This window comes from Coenobita brevimanus, chromosome 66 (assembly GCF_032717465.1).
Source record: "Coenobita brevimanus isolate Jiangsu-jjx chromosome 66, ASM3271746v2, whole genome shotgun sequence".
In the NCBI taxonomy this organism is placed as follows: Eukaryota; Metazoa; Arthropoda; class Malacostraca; order Decapoda; family Coenobitidae; genus Coenobita; species Coenobita brevimanus.
In genome coordinates, this window is record NC_137019.1 from 30,374,358 (window position 1) to 30,399,353 (window position 24,996).

Sequence of the window (24,996 nt, forward strand, 5' to 3'; positions counted from 1 at the left end):
CATTATGAAGACATACCCCTTTCATGCTTTTTTTTAGATGAATATTTAAATAGTATCCATTCTTCTGCAGTATAATCTCTGCCAATTTTTGAATTAGGCCACTTACCTCAGTGCAATAAACCAAGGATCAGTGCAGTAAACCACTATTTTGAATATAAATCATGGTGAGTAAAAAAAAAAAAAAATACTCCACCAAAGGTAATATACAAACTTACACACTAGTCAACTGAGTCGAACTGAGATATATTTTCTGCACTCCAGTACTGGTATGATTCACCACTGTGTTGTGTTCCAGATACAATACGGCTTATGATTAAATAAATATCTGTGTTGTTTTGGATCTTAATAGTAGAAAATACTAAATTAAAAAATATTACAATTGTAATAAAATATCCATGTGTAAATGCAGTAATTATATAGTGCAAAATGATTAAAAAAAACTACATTTGAAAACTAAAATGTGCTGTGAAAAAAAAAAAAAGTTACGTGATGGTGAAAAATGGTTTTCATTTTTTAGATCAGAGCCAAAAACATATAAAAATAATATGAAATAATAAAAAAATGTTCACTGTATACCTGTGTAAAATATTATCAGTGTTATCATTATTTATCACAGTTATTACTCTCACCATTGACACCATTACTGTTATTTTAATTATTATCACAGTGATCTGAGTATATAGACACATATGTATACCAACCTTCACTAAATGTATCTTTTTTTATTTCAGTATGTATGATAGATTTTGTTTTCACTATGATTGCAAAATATTAGTTCTTCATTCATAGTAGTGGCTGTAGAATTAGTTATGTTTGGTGCTCAGCAGAAATATTTTGACTTTGATACTGGTTATATTTAAACTCATATACTGGTCCCTTAAACAAGTCCAAACAATTTCTTGAAAATGTGGGATAATGTAATTCCATGTCAGGATTAGGATTTATTCATGGCCTTTGCATTCTCAGATTCATATTTGATTTTTTTTTTTTTTTTCAAATTTTTTGACTATGTAACAGAACGTTTACGGGCTCATAGCAGGTCTTATATGAGACTCTTCATTACTAACCAACGTTGGGTAATAAACACCATGTATACTTCTTAAGACTATGTTCTGCATGGTTTGAATTATTTCAGAATGTGTGCCCCTAAGAGTGATAAGAGGTACAGGTGGATGTTTAGTTTACTGTTCTTATGAGAGACATGTGTAGTTTAGTTTTGGCTGGTGATGAGTTCTTAATTTTACTAACTGATACACATGACTAACATAACCACTATTGCTCATCTTTAGGCCAAACATTACTCTCTCATGAACACAGTCCATTTTTTTTTTTTAGTCAAGAATAATGTGATGTACTAAGATGAATCACGTTGAATTTCCTTAGATTAGTTGTAATCTTCCAGTTCATTTAATTATTGTTTATACTTTGTACTGCTCTTATTATTTTTAATTACCATATATTTTTACCTGGCGTCATAACTATTTGTGCTATGTCATCCGCAAATAAATTTTTTTGGGTTTTGGATGTTGGCAGAGGTAAATCTGCTGTGTATATTGAATAAAGAGTCATTAGATGTAATCTCGGTCCAGTGTAACTGTTTACATTTATCCTTGCAAACCTGTTTTTAAAAGAAATTTCATCATAACTTGTGTCCCTTACTTCATCAAATGCCACTGAGACATCTCTTAGCATTATGTTAACTTGTTCATCTCTGGCTTTCGCATTGGATATTATCTCAATTGCTATTGTTATTTTCGTATGTATACATCGCCCTTTCCTAAAAACCATGTTGTTTTGTGTTAATTTGGCCTTTTAATACGTTAGTTTGTCATGTATTGATGATCTTTTCCAGTAATTTGGCTTTCACGTTAAGTAATGAGATGGGACGATGATTTCATACTGTGCCAGATCCTTTGTCCTTCTTGGGGAATGAATATAATTATCAATATTTTAAATGATTCAGAAACGTAGCCAAGTGATAATATTGCATTATAATTGTTGAGTAGTACCTTCAAGACGTTGGGCAGTACATTAACGTTTCTGGTTATTTTATTGAATCTGGGTGATTTTCCTTTGAAGCTCGTTATTTTTACGTAGCTGTTCTCCTTCTGTAATTTTCCCAATTTCTTTCAGCCTGTTTAACCCCTTAGCTCCCAGAGCTTCTGTGTGAGGGATTTTGCTGGAAGGGCGCTAGGCGTACCGCCCTCCTACTGTCGGCTCATAGTCGCAAACCTCATAGGTGCCTGCCCCGGGGTTCCCGTCCTTCTTAAATTTTGAAAATGCCCACTCCCGTCCCCTCCTGGGGATACGGGGCACAAAGGGGTTAAGCCATTTTCATTATAATGCTGGGTTCATCCTGATGTGGTGCTGACCTAAGTAGTTTTATTTGTTTCATGTTCCCTGTCAAAGTCACTGTTTTCTTCCTCATTTATTCTGAAGGTACTAGCCCATCTCTTCTAATCTCTGTCTTAGTACCTCGGTCTTCTGTTACTCTGGGACCATTCTCATCTCTAATAATGGATGCTTTTATTGTTTTTCTCTCTATACTTTTTTTTTTCTGGTCCAAAGTTTTGGACGGTGTTGTGGTGAGTCAGTGTTATCGATAACTCTTTCCCGTCTCCTCAAAGCTAACATGACATATTCTTTCATAAGCTTCCCGCGCAATAGTCTAATATTTTTCAAAACGTTAATGTCCGCACCAAAGGTTTCTAGGTATCAAGTATATTATTTGTAGGTTGTCTAATGTTTGAATGTGTTTAAGTGTTTTTATCATTATGTAATGTGGCAGTGTTTTTGTAGGAACTATAGGTAATACTCTTTTTAGCTGCTCTCTGTATAACTAATGTCAAAATGTGTATTTGAATGTTTATATTTTGTGTGTTAGGCTGTCTTATCTTGGTTAATTCTTGTTGTTCTAGCTCACTTTCGTATATTTCCCAATTTGCCTATCTTGTCAGAAATGTTGTTTACTTGTGTATCGGGATGGGCGAAGTAGGTAGACTGGAAATTACTGGGGGACGGTTTTTACATGTTAACGGTCCTTTTCGTATATAATAGTTCAAGTGATCTATATATATGGTTACCGAAAATTCTAACAGGTGTAGTGGTACCTTTTGGTCCAGGGCATGTGTGAAAGTTTAGCCCCAAACTAAATATTATTCCTGTTTTGATTATAATACCGAGTAAATGTCCTACATTATCATTATTATCTCTCTTGTTGTTGTTGTTGCTGTTGTACACATACACGGTGTCTTGCACTGAAGCCCCCAGTGATACACGATGTTTGAGTGTTGCTGGCTCTCCTTAGTTGATCGTAACATGGTAGACAGGGGCGTCTTGGTGGAAGGTACACAGTACCAATTGCATTTAAAACTGTGTGGAGTTTTACAACTGAGCATTCGCTATTAATGCTATCAGTTATTTTGTGTTTAATTGTTCTTTTTATTGTTATTGTTACTGTACATCATCATTTAATTCGTTGCTTTTATTTCACTGGTACACATAATCATTTTTTTTTAAATTTCAGAACTGCCTGGTCCGTAGCCATTTATCAGTATTATATTAGGGTTTAAATTCAGGCAAGTATTAGTTAGTTCGTTTTTATTAGCAGTCTAATAACGTACACTGTGTTGTGCTTTGAAAGCAGTGATAAGAAATGGGGATGTGAGCAGGAGAGTAAAAAAAAGTCATTGTATGACAGTACTGTGATACCAATACAAGCTTGGATCTTGCTGAAAGGACACAAATCAGGAGTGTGAGCAGTGGTAACGATTTAGGTGAAAGGAGCATGTGGAGCTGCATGAAGAGACAGACTGGCAAATGAAGAAGTGAGGGAGCGTTGTTTTGTGGATGTGGATTTGATAAAAAGCGTTAGAAGAAATTCATGGAAGTGGTTGGCCACCAGGTCACGTGGAAAGCATGGAGAGTGAGAGAATAACGAGGAGAGTGTATGTAAGCGAAGTGGAGGGGGAGACCGAGGATGAGATGGATGGATGGTGTGGAGAGGTATATGAGAGAGGGGGCGAGTTGGGGAGAGGGCATCGTAATAATGGGGAACAGGGCAACATGGAAGCGATTTGTTTGTGGCCACCTCTTACTGGATTAAGGCATGTGGCTATAGATATATAGGTAGAGAGTGTTGTGCAGTTATGTTCTTGTTCATATTAGATTTTTTTCTTTTGATGAGTATACACAGGTAGACGTGCTTGGAGACCATTCCTGATCAAGATTGAACCTGCATCTAGTTTTTTCTTTTTACCTTGTCTTTTTATTTTCATTGATCAATGATTTATCTTGGTCGGCGTAACCCAGTTTCATTATCCCAGTCATTATTCCCCTAATTACTTCATTATATGTAATTTCTTTTGTTGGGAATGGTGCTTTTTCGCTTACATAAATTGTAAGTTCAAGATCGTCTGCGTAAGTCACAATACGTTGCTCAAGGAACAATCTCCTGTGTGTCCTTTCTGTTGTGCCCGAGTGTGAAGGGCGCCTGTGTTCATCCTCCGTTGTGCTGGTTCTCCTTTAGTGGATGCCAGCTTGTGTCTCAGTTTCTTGCATATTGGGTATTGAATTGTTGGTTTTATCTTTCTGTTATATTATTCCAGAAGTTGCCGTAGCATCTGGACGCTTCACTGTGTTAGTATCAACTGTCTCAGTTTCCGTCTTTATAGGGCCGGGGGTTGCAGCAATTACCAGAAGTAAACCCGCAGATTCTGGTTTGTTAAATCAAATCTCTGGCAAAATACTGTTTTTCAGCATCCTGTTCAGTTTGTTTTAAGTATGTTCTGTATGTCCCGGGATTCCTGATGTTTAGAAAATAGTGCAGATTGCAAACCAGGATCTTAGTATGCTTTGCGTCACTCAGAGTTATTTGCGTTATGTCTTCTGCATTGTTTGCTTCTTTTGTTGTTGCCTTGACCACTTCAGTCAACGTTCTATTTTTATCGTCCACTTTTAGCAAGGCTAGGCAATACTGTCCAGTTTTTGTCAATGTGTGTGTGTGTGTGTGTGTGTGTGTGTGTGTGTGAAATTATAATTCACCGGATCGGTCAGGATCACTTGATGGTCGTGATCGTCAGCATTTTACCCTCCCGGAAGGGAGCTGAGAGCTCATATAGTCCGATCTAAGGGCAAGGCTGTGACCTTCACACACCCACACACCCGTCCCCTTGCTCAAGGGGGACAGTAACCACCCACTTCGTCAGTGAAACTTTTCGCAACCTGAGCGAGGCGCGAACTCCCGTCTACCAGATGGCAAGCGAGAGCATTACCACTGCGCCAGCGAGTGTGTGTGTGTGTGTGTGTGTGTGTGTGTGTGTGTGTGTGTGTGTGTGTGTTGCCAAAATATCTCGAAAAGTCATCGACTAATTTTAACCAAACCTTCAGGTATGAGCAGCTATATGCATGTGCAGAAGCCTAGTACTTTTGGTAAGGATTTGATCGAAGGCGACCGAATCCCAACAGCCAGGAATCTTTTCATATGGACTGGCTTTTTGTGAAATGAAGTGACTGAATTCCCTAGTGTTTTGCGAATTTTCTAAAAATTTAGTTTGTAGATAGCTTTTACCTTAGCCAACAGTATATTCTGGCTGGCTATTAGCATTTGCCCCCAGAATGTTTTTTTTTTCTTTTTCTTTTTTTTTTCTGTTTTCTTCTTGGTGCTGATCTCCTTGTGTATGAGACAGGCCATTGCATGCGTACAATGGTTAGCCTGGTCATTGTTCACCCTTATGCGGATTAGGCAAGCTTTCTGATGAGCAGTTTCCCCGCACTCTGAGCACATACTTTTCTGGATATTGCAGTTTTTGTCTAATGATCATCTTGCATATCATTTAGAGCAGGTCAGAAGACTGATATACTTTTCCTCTTGACATTGCTTAGGCGTTACATACATGTTGTAAGCCTGGAACCCACTTAGTATTTTCTGTTCATTTGTTGTTTCATTGGATCTTATTTAAGAAGGTACTCGCAAGTGTATTTCTTCATTTTAATTACTTCCTCTGTTTGTAGCCAGTTATTATGCTCTTAGATTTCTGTTTGTATTCTTCATCAGAGTGTTGTCCAATGTGCTTATATAGCCATTTCACAAATACTGTCTTTTTTGTTATTTCATGGGGTGGTAATATCTGCCGTAGCAAATGATATCAGCTCATCATCTTTCAGATGTCGAAACACTATTATCACTTCTACACATGGCTTTAAAGCTTGAGTGTTAAAGAACTTCGTGAAAGCTACATTAAACTTTTCAAAATGAAAGATTAGTGATTCTGTGAATCGAAATGTCTTTATTCATGTTAGTAATGCGCGGTATTATTTTGGACATCTTCATTTCTGTTTTTACATGCTGCACTTTCACCATCCCTATCCGAGCAAGCAACTCCCACCAGGAAACTTACCTATAACTCGACCCTATCAGAGTGGGATGCCACCCCAGTCGCCTCCAATAACCAACCCGATTAATGGACCCATACCCCCTCGTGTTTACACCTGAGAAAAAACATCGGAGTTCGGCTTCTTACTACAGCTGAGAAGTGCTAGTGGCGGTGGTGCTAGCAGGAATGTGTAAAAGAAAAACAAAGTCCAGTGTGTAGCAAGAGGAACAGATACTATGTCGTTGATAGTCGGACAAGGGTTAAAAATGAAAAAAAAAAAGAACAGAGTCGATCAAGTGGTCCAAAAAAAGAAAAAAAAAGAACAGAGTCGATCAAGTGGTCCAAAAAAAGAAAAAAAAAGAACAGAGTCGATCAAGTGGTCCAAAAAAAGAAAAAAAAAAAGAACAGAGTCGATCAAGTGGTCCAAAAAAAGAAAAAAAAAGAACAGAGTCGATCAAGTGGTCCAAAAAAAGAAAAAAAAAGAACAGAGTCGATCAAGTGGTCCAAAAAAAGAAAAAAAAAAGAACAGAGTCGATCAAGTGGTCCATATCCAAAAGAAACTGCATATCCGGGTGTATTATACTATACAAGCAAATTAGAGATAAGGCAAGTGACCAACAGGAGGCAAGTGGCGTCCAGCCAGTGAGAGCGGCCAGGATTTCAGGTGTGAAATGATGTCATCAATCCCGCTCCTGGTACCATCAGAGGTGGAGCAGGCTGCAAGGACAGAATCATTGCCAGTTTTTTTACTTCTAAGCTCATGGCAGAGGCTCGATCATTGATGGGATGATGAGGCCTTCTGATATCTATAGGTGTCTTGTGACGGGGTTTTCATCCCTTACTTGTCTGGTTAGATGGGTTTTATGACACTATTTGGCGTGTGTTTTGGGCATCCTGTTCTGGAGGGGAAGATTAATTCTTCAGGTGAGTTTTGTGGTCGTGTATCCTATGTATAAAGAGGGGAGGGACTCAGAGTTACCTAGTTTGCAGGTGTATTCGTACACAAGATTACCCATTTGCTGGTCTTATATTTGTTTAGTTGTGTTACTTCTGAGAAGCAGAGTTGAAGTTTTCTTGTCCTTGTAATATATGACGAGATCGACGGTGTTTGGGGAGCAGGCGATATCACGTATCATTTGATTATCCTTTTCAGTACCCTTTCTTCTGTCTTTAAATCTATATGCATATGGGCTTTGTATTATAATGTTATGCGCTGGCCATCTTGACTGAGCCTGTTCTCATTTCCTTGGTACCATTTCCCTAACTCTTTTTGCCTGTTATATTAAGGATATCCAGGTTGGTGTGTCCATTGTTGAAAAGCACTTACGTAGCCCTTTCAGTTTCCTGATGGGGGAGGGGGGTATATCAGTTGGTCGAATGATTTAAGGCTCTCCTGATGTACGGCTTGATGGTGGAATCCATATTTCGTTGGGGGCACTCACTCTTTCCATTTATACATAGTCTGTGGTTGATTGGCATTACATAAACATTTGTATGGACTGTTGTTGAGCTTTGCCAGCCAACCATATCCAGAAGGGGAAGCGTGCTCTCTCTGTTCAATTCAGTGGTGAAATTGAGCCTTGAAATCTGTTATAGTTGTTTGAACGTCTTCAGTATCTTTTCACTGTTAATTTACACGAAGATGCCATTAATGAACTCGTATGTGGATATACAGCAGGTTTAATGATAACCCTAAATACTTCCTTCTCGATCATTCCAAACTGACCTTCAGGACGCCCAGTGAAGATGGAACGAATCTCCAACAAGAGGCCTGGGAAGAGATCAGTCTTACTCTGCAAAATGAACTGGGCACCATCAACTTATCACTGAGAACAAGACCCACAAATAATATTTCCACTTTATCGAAGGACAACTATACTTCCCAGACAACACTATCGGGTATCTCAACCTCACAAACAAGACCCTATCAGAATATCAAGAGGAGCTGCCTAACCTGAAGCTTAATTGCTACGTTCCATCCAAACCAAGCCCATGGCATAAGTGCCTGGAAGCTGAAATTCTCCTGGACGACATTCACCAGCTTACCAAGAGAAGAAAATTCAAGAGCGACGAGGGACTCCATGCTGAGCTTCAGCAAGGCGAAAAAAGGCAGAGGAAAATACAGTAAACAACATACTTCAGAGAAGACACATACAGAAATTTAAGCAACTGGCACAGCTGAATGAAGACGCGGAAATCACTATCTGCCGTGCTGGTAAAGTGCCTAAATACGTTCTACTCTGCACAGATTATAAAACAAAGAAAGCAAAAGAGACCTCTTCTATGCGGTGCAAGCGATGGGAGGACCAGTGTTGGGTTGAGACAACTTGTAGGTTACTGGGTAATAAACTGTAGTATTTTGTTTGCCTTTTATACGAGGTCGTTGGGGCTTTAGAAGATCTTTAACTGTTTTAAATCGCAGGGAGAAATATCAAACAACTTTCGACTGATCCAGGACTATCGATATTTTTATTCAGTTAGGAAAAGAGAGATATAATATTCCTCGAGCGCTTTATAAGCCCATGGGGTAACATAAGCCCCTCTTGTTTCAATAAATATTAATTAAAAACTACTACGAGTCACAAGCAGAGAGGGGTAATGACAGTCATTAATGATCGTAAGTAGGCAGTCAAGGAAACCCTGCATGGTCACAATGAGCAGGGAGTTGAAACAAGATGCAGCTTCAGCTATGATGACTGAACATTTAGATCAACCGTTAACGAGTGTTATTATCATTATTATTTTTTTTCCCGATATCATGTATTGATTTGGTTTCGCTTCATCCCCTGCTCAAGTACTTTCGCGCAGGCATGTACACTACCTACACTTTTCATGTACCCATTTTGTCCATGGACCCTTTCCCATTGAACCTATTTTCCTCTAGCCACACACCCACTCAGTCACCCATCCACACACAAATCCACCTAACTCTGCTGGCAGAATGATTCAGAAAGTTTTCACACACACACACACACACAACAGAGAGAGAAAGGGGGGGGGAGGACACAGTAGCATTTATATGACAAATAAGAAATATACAGCGTTCTGAAAAAAATATGGAATTAACAACTCTATTGCTAACTGGTATGGTGTCACATAAAAGGTATACATGATTAGGGCGAAGAAAAGTATGTGAGTGAGTTTGATTGCAGGAGGGAGGGTGGAAAGTTAAGATTACTTGGTAAAGGTAAATATGTGACAATGCAAGTAATACACGATGACAGTGGAGAAAATGAAAGATAGCAACCGATGAATGAAGTGTGCATGGAAGTTCATATGTCAAGGGTTACATGCCTTTTTTAAGCTTCACCGAAATGGCTCTACTATACAGTTGTTAAGTGAATAACTTAATCAGGCGAATCTGGGGATTCTAGACTGACTTGGCCAGCGGACTGAGGTGAGAAATTCAAAGACTTACAACGTACATGATTAGAATATATATATATATATATATATATATAAAAAATCATGGCAGTTGTTTCAGAGAGCCTCGGAGGGCCCAATACCTGCCCAGGGCCCCAACCAAATGGGCAGACTCGCGTGGTCATGTGGAATGTGAGAGGTGTGAATGAGGAAAGCAAGAGGGTGGAAGTGGTGAATGTGTTCAAGAGTGCGAGATATGCTGTGATGGCATTGTGTGAAACGAAGATGAAAGGGTGCGAAGTGGAGGAGTGGGAGGGTGTGAAATGTGTAAGATCGGGAATGAATGGGAGAGGAAGATGCAAGGAAGGAGTTGCTTTGTTGATGAATGAGGTGTGGCAGAGTGGAATGAGAGACTAGAAATGTGTTAGCTCGAGATGTATGTATGTCAAGTTCAAGTTTGAGAAGGTGAAAGTGGCAGTGATTCTAGCATATGCACCATGCGAGGACAGGAGTGAGAGAGAGAGAGAAAGACAGGTTTTGGGATGAGCTGGGTGAAGTAGTGGGAGAAATGCCCAGGAGCTATAAAGTGATTGTGATGGGGGATATGAATGGAAGAATAGGCATTGGTCCTGAGGATGACATAATGGGTTGCTATGGAGTACCAGGAGAAAATGATAATGGGAAGAGACTAAAGGATATGTGTCAGGAGAGGAGGTCGTGCATTTGTAACTCATATTTCAAACACAGAGATGCACATAAATGTGCATGGCATAGAGGGAACGGGGATCGTGTTGAAAGAAGCCTGATTGATTACGTGCTCGTAGAGAGGTCGATGATGGGAGTGGTTGCTGATACGAGAGCTGTGAGAGGACGATGTGGAGGTATGTCAGATCATATGATTGTGGTATGCAAGATCAAGCTGAAAGGAGTGAGGTGGATCAGGAGAGAGAGAAGCAGTCAGGGAGAAAGACTGAAAGTTGAGAAACTGAGGATCAAAGAAATGGCAGATGAATACAGGACCAAAGTAGAGGACGAGTTAGAATTACTGAATTGGAATGAAATGGATCTGGACAGACTGTGGAATACATATAGGGATTGCTTAGTTAGAAATGCTAAAGCGGTGTGTGGTGTGGCAAGAGTAACAACAAAGAAGAAAGGTACGGCATGGTGGGATGAGGAGGTAAAGAGAGCGGTGGAGGAAAAGAGGAAGAAGTGGCTAAAGTGGTTACAGGATAGGGGTTCAGTTGAAATAAGAACTGAGTATGTTGAGAGCAAGAAGCACGTAAAGAGACTAGTGAAGAGGAAAAAGAAGGAGGTAAATGAGGATCTAGGAAGAAAAATGAATGCGAACTACTCTGAAAATAGAAAGTTATTCTGGAAAGAGGTGCGGAAATGTAGAAGTGAAAGCAGTAAGAAATGGGATGGTGTGAAGGATCCAGGTGGTAGATTATTAACTCATGGAGATGAAGTAAGGACCAGATGGAAAGAATATTTTGATAGCCTGATGAATGGGGATAGAGAGAGCAGAGCAGCTGTAAACATGATTGGTTTTGGGGGTGTGCAGAGAAGGAATGCAGTGCCAGGAGACGTGACACTCGCACAGGTGAAGAGTGCTGTGAAGCAGCTGAAAAATGTGAAAGCAGCTGGGGTTGATGAGGTGTATGCAGAGATGCTTAAATGTAGTGGAGAGAATGGAATGAAGTGCTTGTTGGAGATATGTAAGAAGTCCTGGATGAGTGAAACTGTGCCTGCAGAGTGGAAAAAGGCTGTGATTGTACCCCTGTACAAAAATAAAGATGAACGAAGTGAGTGCAAGAATTATCGTGGCATAAGCTTACTGAGTGTGGTAGGGAAGGTATATGGAAGAATTATTATACAGAAAGTAAGAGAGATATCAGGAGTCCTAGTGAGTGATGAACAGGGTGGCTTTAGGAGTGGCAGAGGATGTGTGGACCAAATATTTGCAGTGAGACAGATAGTAGGGAAGACTTGTGAGAAGGACCATAAGGTGTTTATGGCATTCATGGATCTGGAAAAAGCATATGACAAAGTGAACAGAGAAGGATTGTGGAAAGTTTTGTGCATGTACGGTGTAGAGGGTAAGCTGTTAGGTGCCGTCAAGAGTTTTTATGATGGTAGTGAAGCATGTGTCAGGGTTAATGGGCATCTAAGTGAATGGTTCACAATCAGTGTAGGCGTGCGACAAGGTTGTGTGATGTCCCCATGGTTGTTCAGTGTATATATGGATGGGGTGATGAGAAGTGAAAACACGAGGAATGGAGAGAGGGATGGCATTGATAATGTATGGTGATGGATGGAACATCTCAAATTTGTTGTATGCTGATGATGCAGTACTGCTTGCAAGTACCGGACAAGAACTTGGTAGGCTAGTGCAGAGTTTTGCTGATGTATGTAGGCGTCGTTCCTTGAGAGTAAATGTAGAAAAGAGTAAAGTGATGGTTACTGAGAGAGAAGGTGACTCCCAGTGCAATATAACAATGACTGGAGAAAGATTGGAATTGGTGAGAGAGTTCAAATACCTGGGTACAGTGATAGAAAAGAGAGGAAAATGTGCAAAAGAAGTTGAAAGTAGAGTGACACAAGGAAGAAAAGTAGCTGGTGCAATGAAGGCCTTGATAAGAAACAGAGGCTTGAGTGTTTCAGCTGCACGAGGCTTACATGAAGGAGTGTTAGTGCCAACTTTAACATATGGATGTGAGACTATGGTCTGGCATGAAAATGAAAAGTCAAGAGTAAGAGCAGTGGAGATGGGACTGCTGAGGAATGTATGTGGAGTACAGAGGGTGGACAGGATAAGAAATAATGTGATTCGTGAAAGATGCGGAGTGAGGAAGTTGGTGGACACCAGAATTGAAGAGAGTGTACTGAGATGGTATGGTCATGTGGAGAGAATGGATAACAACAGAGTGGTGAAGAAGGTATATCTGAGCGAATTCCAAGGAGGGAGGAGGGTAGGTAGGCCATGGAAAAGGTGGAGAGGTATGGTGGATAAATGTGTGAGGAAGAGAGGTTTGGAAGTCGGTGAGGCTAGGGAACTGACAGGAGATCGAGCCGGCTGGATGAATTTTGTGAGGAGATATGCATGATCAGGGATTTTTGGCACCCGTTTTTAACGTGGCAGCGTCTGGACTGACTCTGTCGGATACGATATGTGAAGCTACAGAACGTGGTGAATGTTTTTGGCGTATCCGATAGAGACAGGATTCCGGGGGCTTGAATGATGAGTGAATGGAAACGTGGCCAATTGGATTGGGTAATTTTTGGCTGTCTGGACATTGCTACTCCTCACCCTGCCCTTGGGTGGGAAAGGAGGTCCGGATGATGATGAGGATGATGAGGATGAGGATGATTATATATATATATATATATATATATATATATATATATATATGTGTGTGTGTGTGTGTGTGTGTGTGTGTGTGTGTGTGTTCTTAACTTACCTAATTTTTCTTACCTAATTGTATCTTTACAGGAATGAATCAAGCTCGCACTGTCCCGTGTCTTAAACCATATTTATCCGTACATATCCTTAAATTTGTGAATTGTTTTGGCACACACTATTTCATTCGGTAGTGCATTCCATTGATCAATTGCTCTGTTTGGGAAACTGAATTTCCTTATGTCTTTATCACCTCTCTTCTTATGCAGTTTTTTGCAGTGTCCTCTTGCTGATGCTTGTCCATATGTTAAGTAATCATTTATGTCTATTTTCTCCTTCCCTGATATGCACTTATATAGCATTATCATGTCACCTCTTTTCCTTCTCTCCTGTAGTGTTGGTAGATTCAGTTTATTTAGTCTTTCTTCGTATCTTAGGTCCCTTAAGCTTGGTATCCATCTTGTAGCGGCCCTTTGAACTTTTTCAATCTTGTCTATGTGTTTTTTGAGACGAGGACTCCAGACTACTGATGCATATTCCAGGGTTGGTCCAATGAATGATGTTATTATCCTTCTTAGTATGTCTTCATTTATGTATGTGAATGCTAGTCTTATATTTGCAAGCAGTGTATACATGTTCCGTACCTTCTCGCTGATGTGGTCAGCCGGAGATAGTCTGTTATTGGTAATCACACCTAGGTCCTTCTCTCTTTCTGATGTGTATAGGATTTTATTTCCTAACTTATAATCCCAATCAGGTCTTTTTCCACTTTTACCAAACTTGATTACATGACACTTGTCCACATTGAATTCCATTTGCCATGTATTACTCCATTCATGAAGTTTATTTAATTCTTCTTGTAGCTCTTTACAAGAGTCTGTGTTAGTAATTCTCCTTTGTATTTTTGCATCATCTGCAAACATATTCAGATAGCTCTCATTTCCAGTGTTACTGTTTATGTCATTTATATACACTAAAAACATGACTGGTGCCAACACTGAACCCTGTGGTAATTCACTAGTCACTTCTTTCCATGATGAGTAGTTTCCTCTTAGTACTGTTCTCATTTCTCTTTTTATGAGAAAATCTTGCATCCAACAAAACAGTTTGCCTCGAATTCCTCCTTGATGGTACAGTTTCCATAAAAGTCTTTGGTGTGGTACTGTGTCAAAAGCTTTCTTGAAATCTAAATAGATACTGTCCACCCATCCTTCTCTTTCCTGTATTGTGTTTGTTACTCTGTCATAGTAGCTCAACAGATTAGTAACACATGATTTTCCTTTTCTGAAACCAAACTGTTTTTCTGTTATCATACTGTGTTCTTCTAGATGATTTACCCAAGCTTTTCTTATAAGCTTTTCTAATACCTTGCTTACAACACTGGTCAGTGATACTGGTCGGTAGTTGAGTGGATTTTGTCTTATTCCTTTCTTGAATAAGGGGACAATATTTGCTTTCTTCCAAATATCAGGTAGTTTACCTTGAATCAAGGATTTATTGAAAATTAAAAATAATAGTTTACTTAACTCCTTTGCACATGCTCGTAGTACCCAACATGAAATTTCATCAGGACCACTTGCTTTTCCTCTGTCTAATCTACTTAACTCCTCCTGTATTACTTTTTCTTCTATTTGTATATCTGGTAGTATGTGTGGAGATGCATGTTCCACATAGTCCCCCTCAAAATTTTTTTCTTCTGTAAAAACTAATTGGAAATTCTTATTTAGTGCTTCACAAATATCTTTCTCTTGTGTATAAGTGATTCCCTCGTCCGTAATGGATTGTATTATATCTTTTACTTTGGTTTTGCTTCTGATATAGCTGCAAAACAGCTTTGGTTGATCACTACTTTTATTTATTATATCCTTCTCAAACTGTTTTTGGGCTTCCCTCCTTATTCTTGTATAATCGTTTCTTGCCTGTTTGTAATTATTATACGCCCTTTCACTATTGTGTCTTCTGTATCTATTCCACAACAAATCTCTTCCTTCTTTTGAATTTTTACATTCTGTATTGAACCATTTCTGTATTTTCTTATCTGCTTCTTTGTGCTGTGGGATGTACTTCTGGACTCCTATTTCATAAAATTCACAGAATTTTTTATATATAGCATTTAAATTTTGTCCTCTAAGCTCATTTTCCCAATCAACGTCTAAGAAATACTTCTTTAGGTCTTGATAATTTCCCTTTTTATAGTTTAGGCTCTTTTTGTAACTTTCATTGCTGTTAACTATGTCATATGCTATCCTGAAGTTGTAATTTAGTACTGCATGATCGCTTTTGCCGAGTGGAGGGTGATATATTAAACTGTCAATATCATGTTCTTGCCTAGTAAATATTAGATCTAGCACTGAAGGTACATCGAGTCCTCTTTTTCTGGTGGTTTCCCTCACATGTTGCGTTAGGAAAAACTCTTGCACGAGATCCAGGAGCTTTTGGTCCCAACAGCTTTCTTAGCTAATTATATCTAGAGTATTCCAATTTATATTTGTATTAAAATCTCCAGTTACTATAATTCTTTCCGATTTCTCTTCCATTTGATGTAGTAATGATCTTAAACTCTAAATTGTACTCTCTGCCAGGTCCTCATATTCGTCTCTTTCCCATGTGTTTGATCTGGGTGGCATGTACAAATTGGCTACAATTACTTTCCCTTCAGATGTGTTGATCTCTACTGCAATCAGTTCTACTTGTGATGGTATATCTAGTTTTATTTCATTGACTTTTAGATTTTTCTTAGTTAATATTATAATTCCTCTTCCTTTTTTTAAATTTCTGTCTCTTCTCCATATATTGTATTCCTCTAAGTTTAGTATGTCATTGGATATCCTTGGTGTTAATTTTGTTTCAGTTAGGCATATTATTTGTGGTTCATTTTCTCTGACATACTCATTCATCTCTAGTAATTTAGATACCATTCCATCCACATTTGAGTACATCAACTTTATCATCTTATTTATATACTTGTCATTACATGGTTCTACTATCTTCCTCCTTTTTATTCCATCCTGTTTGTGTACCACTCTCGTACCTGCAATCCTATTACTTCGTAAAAATATGTGTTCTTCTCCTCTTCTGATCTTCCATCATTTTTTGTTTTTGCTTCCTCCCTCTTCTCTTTCAGTAATTCCAGTGTGTGTGTGTGTGTGTGTGTGTGTGTGTGTGTGTGTGTGTGTGTGTGTGTGTGTGTGTGTCCGACACTGGGCATAGGCTTCACAGCCTGCTCCTAGGGCCCAGTAGTCCTCCTACATTCCATACACCTCTACATGTCACCACTTCGGCGCTAACACCCACCGTCCATATTGAATACATGCTAGCGCTGTCTCATACAGGACATTTGTATTGGTGTTAGCGGGGGTATTTTTACGACATGTCGGCGGGTCTTATGGTATATCAGTAAAGTCTGCTTTAATTAAATTCAAACCCTTAAACTGTTCCCTTCCCCAGCGGGGATTTGAACCTGGGTCTGGTAGGACTGCAGGCCACCTATCTGCTGACTGAGTTACCGCCTCCCCCAGCTAACGCCTCCCCCTTTTAGTTGTCTAGTGAAAGTATCCTCTTCTTTTTTTCTTTGTGTTAGTTTATGGATAATGCTCAACCCGTTTTTTCCCGGGGGGGGGGGGGGATGGGAGAGCTTAAACGAGATAAAACGATGAATGATGATAATGATCCCACTAATTACTTAATGTTCAGCTGCAAAATCTTCCAAAAAAAAAAAAAAAAACACACACGGTTATTTATAATGAAAAGACTATGAAAACGTATTATTGGCAAATGCATCACCTATGCCTGTGGAGAGTTTCCTGACGACTGCCACTGTGATGAGGTTCCTGGTAGAGAGGACAGAAATGACAGCACCCCAGGCCACTGACGCCATCAGCTTGATCACATAAGGCATTGCCGAATTCACCCCATTCTGTAAAATGCAAAGAATGTTAGCTTCCAGCATCCCAGTGGCTAAGAAAATATTTAATTTCTAACAATATTACAAACGCACAGATTTTTTCACGGTCATCTTGTTTTAGCTGTTCATTATCTTTTGCCCCGTGGCTTCCCACCTACATACTACTCCAGGACATGGTAGATAGTGGCCACAATACAGATCTCATACGCAAACCCAGACAAAGACTTTGGTGTCCTTAGGGGCGAAATTTTTCATGTGTAGATCTGAGAGAGCTCAGGTGAAAATATTTCCTGTCTTTGGTCTCCTAGCTCACCATTCCCTTCCAGCACATGTTCCAACTGTTATCATCACTCTCCCAATCTCTCATGGTCAGTTTTGCTATTAGAATTATGAGCTGTGTACTCTCCCTCCACCTTTTTTTCCAGAACCAACTTAACCTACGCCTGAAATATTTTTCTTAACTGTTCCTAACTCTTCTACCTCCTTTACCCCGAATTAATCTCTTCTGCCTAAATCGCGATTATTTGTAGCTCCTTCAGCCTAAGGATATTCATCAGTGAGGTGAAGCATGGTGGTATAATTTTCGGCAACTCGCCCAATACTGTTGAGCGAGATTCAGCCTGTCTGTCTGTGTGTCCGTGCCTTAGTTCTTCCTAGACTATTTGATGGATTCATATGAAATATCCCAGCTGACTTCGTCGGGCTACTCCAAAGATCTTCAAATTATACAATATTCCAGCCATAATTGTAAGGTAGGTGTGCCCCTCACCAATTTTATTCTCAGAAATAGTGAAAGAGCTGCAGACATAGCTCTGATATTTTAATACATGTTGAACAATGGGCTCTCATCTGTGACACGATATTCGGGGAGCGTGACCCCTCCAGTGGTCACCTCCTCCAAAAATGAAAAGGATTAGAAATAAGGGAAAGAGAGCGCATGGTCTTCAACGACATTTCTTAGGTTAGTTCGTCTTGTTCTAAGATAGTGTTTCCAGTTATATCAAGTTTTCCACCATTATCTTTATGAGTGCAAGCCCTAATCCAAAACTTATAACAATACAAAATAGGGGAAGGAGGACAGATATTGCATCGTAAAATGGACTGTCATCTGCTAAATAATAATAATACACTACTACTACTACTACTACTACTACAACTACTACTGCTACTACTACCACCACTGCTGCTGCTGCTGCTGCTGCTGGTACGACTCACTGAGTGCATCCAAAGATATCACTCCTTTACATGTGCCACCATTACACTCATGGGGCTTTTACAACGGCATGGTAGCTTCTTGCATGACGCAGTAATATTATTTTGTAATTCTTTCAATTCGGCATGCACATCGCAGGATTAGATATGCAGTTTCCATGTTTTCTCTGAATGCATAGGAAAAAATGCTCATCTGCTTTATTTATACATCCTCGTTACTATCAGTCCCAGAGGAATGACTCCCCCAAACAGGAACAAGTAGCCTCATTCCCTAAATTTCAGTCCATTAGATGTCCTATGTTATGGCCTGCACCGTAAGTTTTAAACCAAACATAACCAGGTCCCGTAATTTTAATAGTTTATATACCATCCATAGCGAATGCTCACTGACTTTTCATTTACCCAAAGCAATTCACTTCTTGGCTACTGTACATCAGTGATAACAAGCCATCGCCTATAAACCACTTTCTTCGATTTTGCTCTGTGACATACACATTCCTGTATAGACTCAGACATATAATCCTTTCCTACTAGCCCTCTGCCATCCATTCCCTTCACTCCTTTGCTGTTCCAGCGTCCACCTTCAAGTTTCTTTTCGTTTTTCCAAAAGGACTTACATCATACCTTGATTCCTGTGTCTTTTCTAAAATATATTCTTTGTTACTTCAGTACGATTTTATTTAACTTAAAAAAGGCGTAAATTCATACTGAAAGTTGTATCGAGCCTGTCCAGTTAGTAAAAAAGAAAAAAATATATATTGATGTGAATCAAGTTGTCTAGAAATGGTCAGAATGTGATACAAAAGACATGCCTGGCCTCAAGAGATTACCTGCTTCCCTGACGTATAATCTTCCTATTCCAACTTTCCTTTACAATTTTTTGCACTTTCAGCCTTTCCCTCATATAAACTTATCTCTTGCCTTACAACGCATAGTGTTCCCGCACTGCCAATTCGTGGCAAAATAGAGGCAATGATAAATCCTCGTAATCAAACTGAGGAGCTTATAATTATACAGTATTTGAGATGATTTGCCTTGTTTTATCGCAGGAATATTACCTCATGATAAGGACCTACAGCACAATAAATAAATTTTCATTTTAAGTAAAACTATGATAAATTTGATATTTTACGTTGTACAGAAGTCTACCTTTGGATACAAGTATACTTTCCACTACCTTTCACCTACTATATCAGCTGTATAAATTTCTCACCAAAAAATTGCAATATTTATTAGATTGAGTTTAATCCATATACATACAGATCGAGACGTGTTGATGGGCGAAACAGTTAAAAAAAAATGGAGTGTAAAAATATAGGAATGATATATGCAAAGATTTGCTACTGATGTCTGCCGCTTACGAAATAAGAACATTTCCCCCTAACACTTTCCTTCAATCGGCGATTGCCGCAGTTAAAAAGTACCGATAGCTAGGTCGTTTTACTGTGACGGCCGTTGCTACTGTCAACTCAACCCACAGTCAAGGATTCCCGCATCAACATGTAATTAAAACAAGGTAGATTGCCTTTATTTTTATAATTTTATACGATGACAATGATAGATATGACTGAAAATGGATATGTGATATTATGATACATTACACTATAAAGTCATCATCATCATCCGGATCTCCTTTCCCACCCAAGGGCAGCGTGAGGGGTAGGAACGTCCAGACAGCAAAAGTTTGCTCAGTTCAATGGGCAACACTTCTATTCACTCATCATTCAAGCCCTCGAAATCGTGGCTCCATCAGATAGGCCAAAAAATTTTACCATGTTCTGTAGCTTCACATATACCTGTCTGATAGAGCCAATCCAGACGCTGTCACGTTGAAAAGGGTGCCAAATCCCTGGTTATGCACTTCTTCTCACAACACTCATACAGCCAGTTAAGTCTCTTGCCAGTCCCTTGGCCTCACCAACTTCCATACCTCTCTTCCCCACACACTCATCCACCATATCCCTCCACCACCTTATTGGCCTACCTCACCTCCTCCATCCTTCAAATTCGCTGATATATACATTTAACTCACCTCTGTTGTTATCCATTCTTTCCACGTGACCAAAACACCTCATCACACTCTTTTCGATTCTGGTGTCCACGGCCTTAATCACTCCTCATCTTTCACGAATCATAATATTCCGTATCATATACACTCTGTGTACTCCACACACATTCCTCAGCAGTCTCACCTACACTGCTCTTATTCTTGACCTTTCATTTTCATGCCACACCATAGTCTCACATCCGAATTTTAAGGCTGGCACTAACACTCCTTCATGTAGGCCTCGCACAGCTGCAACACTCAAGCCTCTGTTCTTTATCAAGCTACTTTCCTTCCTTCTGTCACTCTACTTTTCACTTCTTTTGCACATTTTCCTCTCTTTATTATCACTGTACCCAGGTATTTGAACTCTCTCACTAATTCCATCTCTCCATTCACTTTAACATCACACTAGGAGTCACCTTCTCTCACATTAACCATCACTTTATTCTTTTCTACATTTACTCGCAAGGCACGGCACTCACAGACATCTACAAATCTCTGCACTAGTTTATCAATATCTTGTCCAGTATTTGTAAGTAGCACTGCATCATCAGCATACAACAAACTTGAGGACATTCCATCCATCACCATTCATTACGAACGCCATCGCTCTCCATTACTCGTGTTTTTACTTCTTGCATCATCCCGTCCATATATATATATATATATATATATATATATATATATATATATATATATATATATATATATATATATATATATATATATATATATATATATATATATATATATATTTATATATATTTATATATTTATATATATTTATATATTATATATATATATTTATATATATATTTATATATTATATATATATATATATATATTGAAATGCTTGGCTTTAACAGACGCATATACGGTACTCCCGAAGAAACTCCCGGAGAATACCATAGTATCCCCGACAACAGGGCGAACCAGAAACAACGGAGTTCGCCCACGAGAATGCCGACACCCCCACTCGGACCCCACGGGGTAGCCGCCACTAGCCACCACCACTCCGGGCAACAACGACGCATGTCAGCCCGGGCCGTGCGCCCCTGTGACATTCAACCACCACGCCGCCGCCACCGTAGGCGAAAGACACTACCTTTGCGTGGCGGAATCACTGAGTTAGCTAGGGGTGGAGTCAGAAATAGTACTCCAGGCAGCGCCCCTCTGGTAGAGACGATCAATGGTCGCTCCCGTAGTGTTCAGGTAGAGACGATCAATGGTCGCTCCCTCAGGGTTCCGGTTGAGACGATCAATGGTCGCTCCCACAGTGTCCAGGTAGAGACGATCAACGGTCGCTCCCTTAGGGTTCCGGTTGAGATGATCAATGGTCGCTCCCACAGTGTCCAGGTAGAGACGATCAATGGTCGCTCCCTTAGGGTTCCGGTTGAGACGATCAATGGTCGCTCCCACAATGTTCAGGTAGAGACGATCAATGGTCGCTCCCTTAGTCCTCCAGTCGAGACGATCAATGGTCGCTCCCACAGTGTTCTGGTAGAGACGATCGATGGTCGCTCCCCCAGTGTCCAGGTAGAGACGATCAATGGTCGCTCCCTTGGTCCTCCGGTAGAGACGATCAATGGTCGCTCCCTTAGGGTTCCGGTTGAGATGATCAATGGTCGCTCCCACAATGTTCAGGTAGAGACGATCAATGGTCGCTCCCTTAGTGCTCCGGTCGAGACGATCAATGGTCGCTCCCACAGTGTTCTGGTAGAGACGATCAATGGTCGCTCCCCCAGTGTCCAGGTAGAGACGATCGATGGTCACTCCCAGGGCGTAGTTAGGAGAGGGACGTCTCCACAACCGGAGACTGAACTCCAGGGGTCTCGTTCCAGAATATCCCGGACAGACCTCCCTGTTTCCCCCAGTCTCTGTTCCCTACACTGGGCCCTCGAGCAGACACGCCTGTCGGGCCCCCGTGACAGTCGCTGCCGCAAGCCCTCCCCTGATGGCGCCTCTGGTCGTGGGAGACCGCAGTCTGTCGCCTCTTCCGGCCCTCCCTAGGACACCCGGGCGAGACCTCACCACGCCCCCACGACGCTGGGACCTGACCCAGTGGTTCCTGGACCTCTTCGGCCCCAGTTCTACGGGCCTTACGCCGGAGCCCAGTCCGGAAGCCCCCGGACGCGAGAGGACGCACTCGCGAGCCGCCCCGTGCCCTCTCGACTCGCCCCGCCTGGACGACGCCCTCAGTCCGACCGGATCACCGATGACGTGTCCTTGTTTCTCTCCATGAGGAAATACGGGTGACCCTGTAACGATCGTGAAGTAGGTTAAGTGTGACTCCCTCTCTCTTAGAATAAGTATTGTGCAGTGAATTTATGTAATCTCTATTGGGGTAAATCAGAACACAATATCCAGTTGAAGGACGAGAATGTGGATTAAGATCTAAAGTGAAAATACGTGCGAGTGTCACCCCGAATCTTTCTAAAGACATATCTCCAGAACCAGAAGAAAGACTAAAATATTATTGGAGTTCTATTGGCTAGTCTCTAAGTAATATTGTGAAATAGTATTTACGAGTATTCCGACTTTGTTACGCGTTGTGAAGCGAGAGTCTACATATCATACTTAGAAGATGTGTAATTAATAAGCCTGTGCCTATAGAAACATGTTCCCACTCTAAATATCAAGAAAGGGGAGTATTAACGATATTCCCTCCCTCCACACGCTACTCTTAAAAACCCTCTCCATTCCTCGCTCACGCTCTTAAAGCCAAATTAAGAACCAGAGTTATTTGTCAAAGAGTCTTCGCCAACAGAAAACACCTAAACTCCCTTGCTAATATCGGGCATCCTCCAATATTACCATAACTTTCTCCTCGCCGTTTTAAGTCACTCTCCGCGTCTCCCCTACCTCCTCCTAGTGGATCACAAACCCCCTCCCCCCCTTCCCCTTTACGCGCTCCGCGCGCACCTGTATTTACTGCACTCCTAGTACTAAGATTTGTTGTATTGTCATTAGTATCTAGAAAGCTAGTATCCTGCGAGATACACATATCTTAGATAAGGTTTTTGTATTGCTCTATATTGTGTTGTAATATCTGCTGAAGTGTCCTGTGTCTGACTGTGGTAATATACGTGTATGGTGTTGCCGAAGGTTTTTATGTCCTGCCTCTCTTTATTGCACTAGCTCCGGTCTCGAAAGAGGACCCCGCTCCACGTTGGGTGAAATAGGTACGAGAAGTCGAGCCTAATTCTACCCAGCATTACATATATATATATATATATATATATATATATATATATATATATATATGTGTGTGTGTGTGTGTGTGTGTATATGTGTGTGTGTGTGTGTGTGTGTAGATGGATAGATTGAACAACCATGGGAACATCACGCAACCTTGTCGCATCCCTACATTGGTCGTGAACTTAGATGCCCATTTACCCTTACACATGCGTCAACTATTATCATAAAAACTCTTGACGGCATCTAGGAGCTCACCATCTACAATATAAAGTATCGGCAAATGAAAGAGAAATGTGAGGGTACACGAGAGTTTGATGACACAAAAATATCGAGTGGAGATGTCCACGAGGTGGAACGCTAAATCGCGCCCGAAAGCCAAAGGGAAAACTGCATATCTTTAAGCATAGTATACTGCTTTCCCTGTGGCCTTCAGGCGCGATTCGACGTTCCACCCTGTGGACGCTTTTGCTTGATCAATGTTGGAAGTTAAAAAATAAATGACAGTAGAAAACATCAATTTGGTTAATATTAAAAATTTCTACAAAAAATGATGGTAGCAGGTAAGAATCTGACAATAATGGAAACTTTACAAAACATTATGGTACGAAGTAACATTCAAAGTTTAAAAAAAAAAAAAATCACGAAAAATTATGGTAACCAATTAGAATTTGGCCAATAGATAAAATTACAGAAAATATTGATAGTGGCAACCAACATTTTGATCAATTGTAGATTTTTCAGCAAAGAATGATGATAGATAGTAACAAAGTATCAGTATTAATATTTCCACGAAAAATGATGGTAGCTAGTAACAAATTGTCAATGTTAGAAATTCCAGCAAAAAAAAAGAAATGGTACCAAATAACGTTCAGTCATTCTAAGCAATATCCACAGACAGTGATGGTAGTATGGCATATCAACTCCATTTTTTCAAATTTTTCAAAAAAAATAATGGTAGCATGTAGCATCTAAATAAGTTTAAGAAATTTCCCCCCAAAATGGTGATACTATGATACAATATTTATTCTGAAGATACTTCAAGTGAATCCTGTGACTGTAGTAAGTGAATGGCAGCCGAAGGCGACGATTCATTAATAGCTAGTTACTCTTATACTAGAAAATTAATACATATGAAGTGACAACAGCAGAGGGCATCACAACACCCCCAGGAGGCGACAACAGAGGGGTAAGCAGGGCACGCGCGACGTCCGTGCGATATGGACATAAGTCCCATATAGCCGCGCGCTTCTATTTCCCGGAATGCACCCGGCGTGAACTTCTCAGTCCTGGTGCATTACCCTTCCACCGACCCAGCCTTCACCAAGATCGGGGTGGAGTTAGAAAAATAGCTCCACGCAGCACCCCAGTGATGGCCGGTAGCTGCACATCAAAAGCAACGGCCTGCAGCTGTGCAATAGTGATGGCCGTTAGCTTCACCCTTAAGAGTTGGCCAGCAGCCGCTCATAGTGTTGCCCAACCCCCCTGCAGAACCTGTGAC

At 40.4% G+C, this 24,996-nt stretch overlaps 1 protein-coding gene across 1 annotated transcript in view; it reads right to left on the reverse strand.

Annotated features, from left to right (window-relative positions):
* The window catches only part of LOC145405329 (putative inorganic phosphate cotransporter), a 311,806-nt gene that overhangs the window by 94,570 nt on the left and 192,240 nt on the right, over positions 1 to 24,996 (reverse strand). The window contains exon 6 of the mRNA XM_080276744.1: positions 16,921 to 17,053. Coding sequence (XP_080132870.1) covers positions 16,921 to 17,053 — 133 coding nt within the window. The remainder of the gene's footprint in view (positions 1 to 16,920; positions 17,054 to 24,996) is intronic.